Below are 3,533 nucleotides of genomic sequence, written 5' to 3'. Positions count from 1 at the left end.
CATCACTGTGTTGAACCATGTCCTTAAGGACAAGCAAATATGGATCCTCATACTGGCGCTCTCTGATGCGATCAAATAAGGAAGACCGAGCAACCACACAAGCTAGAACTCGACTGGGCTCCGAAATATCTAATCTCATGAACTGGTTGGCCAAGGCCAGAACATCAACTGCAAATGGTCTCTCACTAACAGGAATGAATGCAAGGCTATCCATACTCACTGCCTTTCTAATCAAGGCATCGGCCACCACATTAGCCTTCCCGGGATGATACAGAATGGTAATATCATAGTCCTTTAGCAGCTCCAACCATCGTCGCTGTCTTAGATCCTTTTGTTTGAACAAGTGTCAGAGACTCTGATGATCTGTAAATACCTCACAAGATACGCCATAGAGATAGTGCCTCCAAATCTTCAATGCATGAACAATGGCAGCCAGCTCCAAATCATGAATAAGGTAGTTCTTCTTATGGGGATTCAACTAACGCGAAGCATAAGCAATTACTCTACCTCCTTACATCAAGACACACCCAATACCACTCCGAGACGCACCACAATACACTGTATAAGAACCAGAAGCTGAAGGTAGAACTTGAACTGGAGCTTTGGTCAAGGCAGTCTTGAGCTTCTGAACGATATCCTCACATTCATCCGACCACCTGAAATAAGCACCCTTCTGGGTTAATTAGGTCAAAAGCGATGCAATAGACGAGAAACCCTCCACGAAGCGACGATAATAACCGGCCAAGTCGGGAAAGCTCCGAATCTCAGTAGCCAAGGACGTCTGGGCCAACTCTGAACTGTCTCTATCTTCTTTGGATCCACCTGAATCCTATCACTGGACACCACGTGCCCCAAGAACGCCACCGAACTGAGCCAAAAACTCACACTTGGAGAACTTGGCATAAAGCTTCTCCTCCCTCAACCGCTGCAACACAATCCTCAAATGTTGGGCATGCTCCTCCTGGCTACGAGAGTACACCAGGATATCATCAATGAATACTATGATAAATGAGTCGAGATAAGGCTGAAATACACTGTTCATCAGATGTATGAATGCTGCTGGGACATTGGTCAGCCAAAAGACATCACAAGGAACTCATAATGACCATAACGGGTCCTGAATGCTGTCTTTAGAATATCCGAGTCTCGAATCTTCAACTGGTGATACCCAGACCTCAAATCAATCTTAGAGAACACCCTCGCTCCCTGGAGCTAGTCAAATCGATCATCAATACGCGGCAAAGGATACTTGTTCTTGATAGTAACTTTGTTCAACTGCCTATAGTCAATGCACATCCGCATAGTACCATCATTCTTCTTCACAAACAGAACTGGTACACCCCAAGGCGACACTTTAGGCCTAATAAACCCCTTATCAAGAAGTTTATGAAGTTGCTCTTTCAATTCTTTCAACTTAACTGGTGCCATACGATACAAATGAATAGAAATGGGTTGAGTGCCCGACACCAAGTCAATACCAAAATTAATATCCCTGTCAAGCGACCTACCCAGTAGGTCTGCAGGAAACACAACCAGAAAATCTCGCTCCACCGGAACAGAATCAATAGTAGAAGTACTAGCACCAACATCCCTCACAAAGGCCAAATAAGGCAGACACCCCTTCCCAACCATCCATTGGGCCTTCAAATACGAAATCACCCTGCTGGGAACATAATCTAGAGAACCTCTCCACTCGATCCTTGACAACACTGGCATCACCAACGTCACGGTCTTAGCGTGACAATCCAGCCTAGCATGACATGGAGACAACCAATCCATACCCAAGATCACGTCGAAATCAACCATACTAAGCAATAAGTGATCAACTCTAGTCTCAAATTCCCCAATAGTCACTATACATGACCGATATACACGGTCCACAACAATGGTATCGCCTACCGACGTAGATATATGAACAAATGAAACTAAGGACTCACGGGGCATATCCAAATAACGAGCAAAATACGATGATACATACGAATAAGTGGAACTAGGATCAAATAATACAAAAGCATCCATGTGGCATACTGAGACAATATCTGTGATCACTGCATCTGAAGCAACAACATCTGGACTGGTAGGAATAGCATAGAATCGGGCCTGACCGCCACCTGATCAGCCTCCCCCTCTAGGGCGACCCATATATGCCTGGGCCCTACCCTGAGCTGGCTCGTCGAGTGATGATGTAACTGGTGCAGAAGTCGCAGCCTGACTCCTCTGCTACACTAAACTTCCCGAGTGACGGGGACATTATCTCCACATATTCCCAAACTCCCCGCACTCGAATAAAATCCCCGGCAATGGTGGTGGTGGGGACTGAATCAGGCCTTGAGTACCAGAGTAATTGTTAGAAGGACTTGGCAAAGATGAAACCTAAGCCGATGGAGCACGAGATGAACTATCATATGGAAGAGCACTAAGAGATAACTAACCCGGATAGGCACTGTAAGAACCATGGCTAGATGATGCACCACGATAAGTTGGACGAGCCATCTGAGCTGGCCTATAAGGACGACCCCTGCTGTGGTAAGGCTGCCACCAGAAGGTGCTCCACTGAAACTAATCGAACCTCGAGGCCTCTTGGCCTCCCTCTCCTCACGCTCCTGACTGCAAACCATCTCTAGCCGATGGGCAATATCAACCACCTCGTCGAATATAGCACCTGATACACTCTCCCGAGTCAAAACAAACAGTACTGATAGTAGAGACCATCAATGAACCTCCTGATCCTCTCCCTCTCAGTGGGAACCAACAAAACTGCGTGATGAGCCAACTCTAAGAACCTCATCTCATTCTGGGTCACAGACATGCCATCCTGACGTAACTTCTCAAACTGCCTGCACAGCTTCTCCCTGCGAGTCTGTGGCATGAACTTCTCCAAGAAGAGAACGGAGAACTCATGCCATGTAAGTGGTGCTGCGTCGACTGGCCTGCGCCTCTCATAGGCCTCCCACCATCTGAAAGCAGCCCCAGTTAACTAAAAAGTAGTGAACGAGACCCCACTAGTCTCCAGAATACCCGTCGTACGAAGAATCCACTGGCACCTATCTAAGAAATCCTGGGCATCCTCTAACTCTGTCCCACTGAAATATGGAGGTTGGAGCCTCCCAAACCTCTCTAGTATCCTCTGCTCTTCATCAGTCATAACGGGACCCACCTGGGCTTGAGTAGCTGCAACCGGTTGGGCTAGTAGTACCCCCGGTGTCTGAGGTCCATGCATTACCTGCTCTGGAGTACGGGCGGCAGGAGTATGGGTACCTCCCCCGCCTGAGAAGTGGCTGGCGCAGTCTGAACAGAAATCGCCCGGGCAAGGCTGGTGCACACAGTCAAAATCTTAGCCAAAGCCTCGTGAAGGCCTTGAATCACAATGGGCACAACTGGTGCCTAGGTTGGCCCCACTAGCTCAACCATATCCGGTACCTTCTCCTTAGCAGGAGCAATTGGTGGGTCTACAGGTGCTGCTCTAGCGGTTGTACGAGCGGTACCTCTGTCCTTACCGCGACCTCGGCCTCTCGTGGCCCTAACTAGTGGTA

At 48.1% G+C, this 3,533-nt stretch overlaps 1 protein-coding gene across 1 annotated transcript; it reads right to left on the bottom strand.

Moving 5' to 3' along the window:
- Positions 1-284: 284 nt before the first annotated feature.
- Positions 285-3,145, bottom strand: LOC138905994 (uncharacterized). The gene is made up of 4 exons (XM_070194510.1): positions 3,045-3,145; positions 2,721-2,957; positions 516-656; positions 285-363 (listed from the first exon to the last, which is right to left on the bottom strand). Exons 1-4 carry the CDS (start codon positions 3,143-3,145, stop codon positions 285-287), a joined length of 558 nt encoding a protein of 185 aa, XP_070050611.1.
- Positions 3,146-3,533: the final 388 nt, after the last annotated feature.

This window comes from Nicotiana tomentosiformis, chromosome 2 (genome assembly GCF_000390325.3).
Source record: "Nicotiana tomentosiformis chromosome 2, ASM39032v3, whole genome shotgun sequence".
NCBI lineage: Eukaryota > Viridiplantae > Streptophyta > Magnoliopsida > Solanales > Solanaceae > Nicotiana > Nicotiana tomentosiformis.
This window is presented reverse-complemented; position numbering and strand designations above follow the sequence as displayed.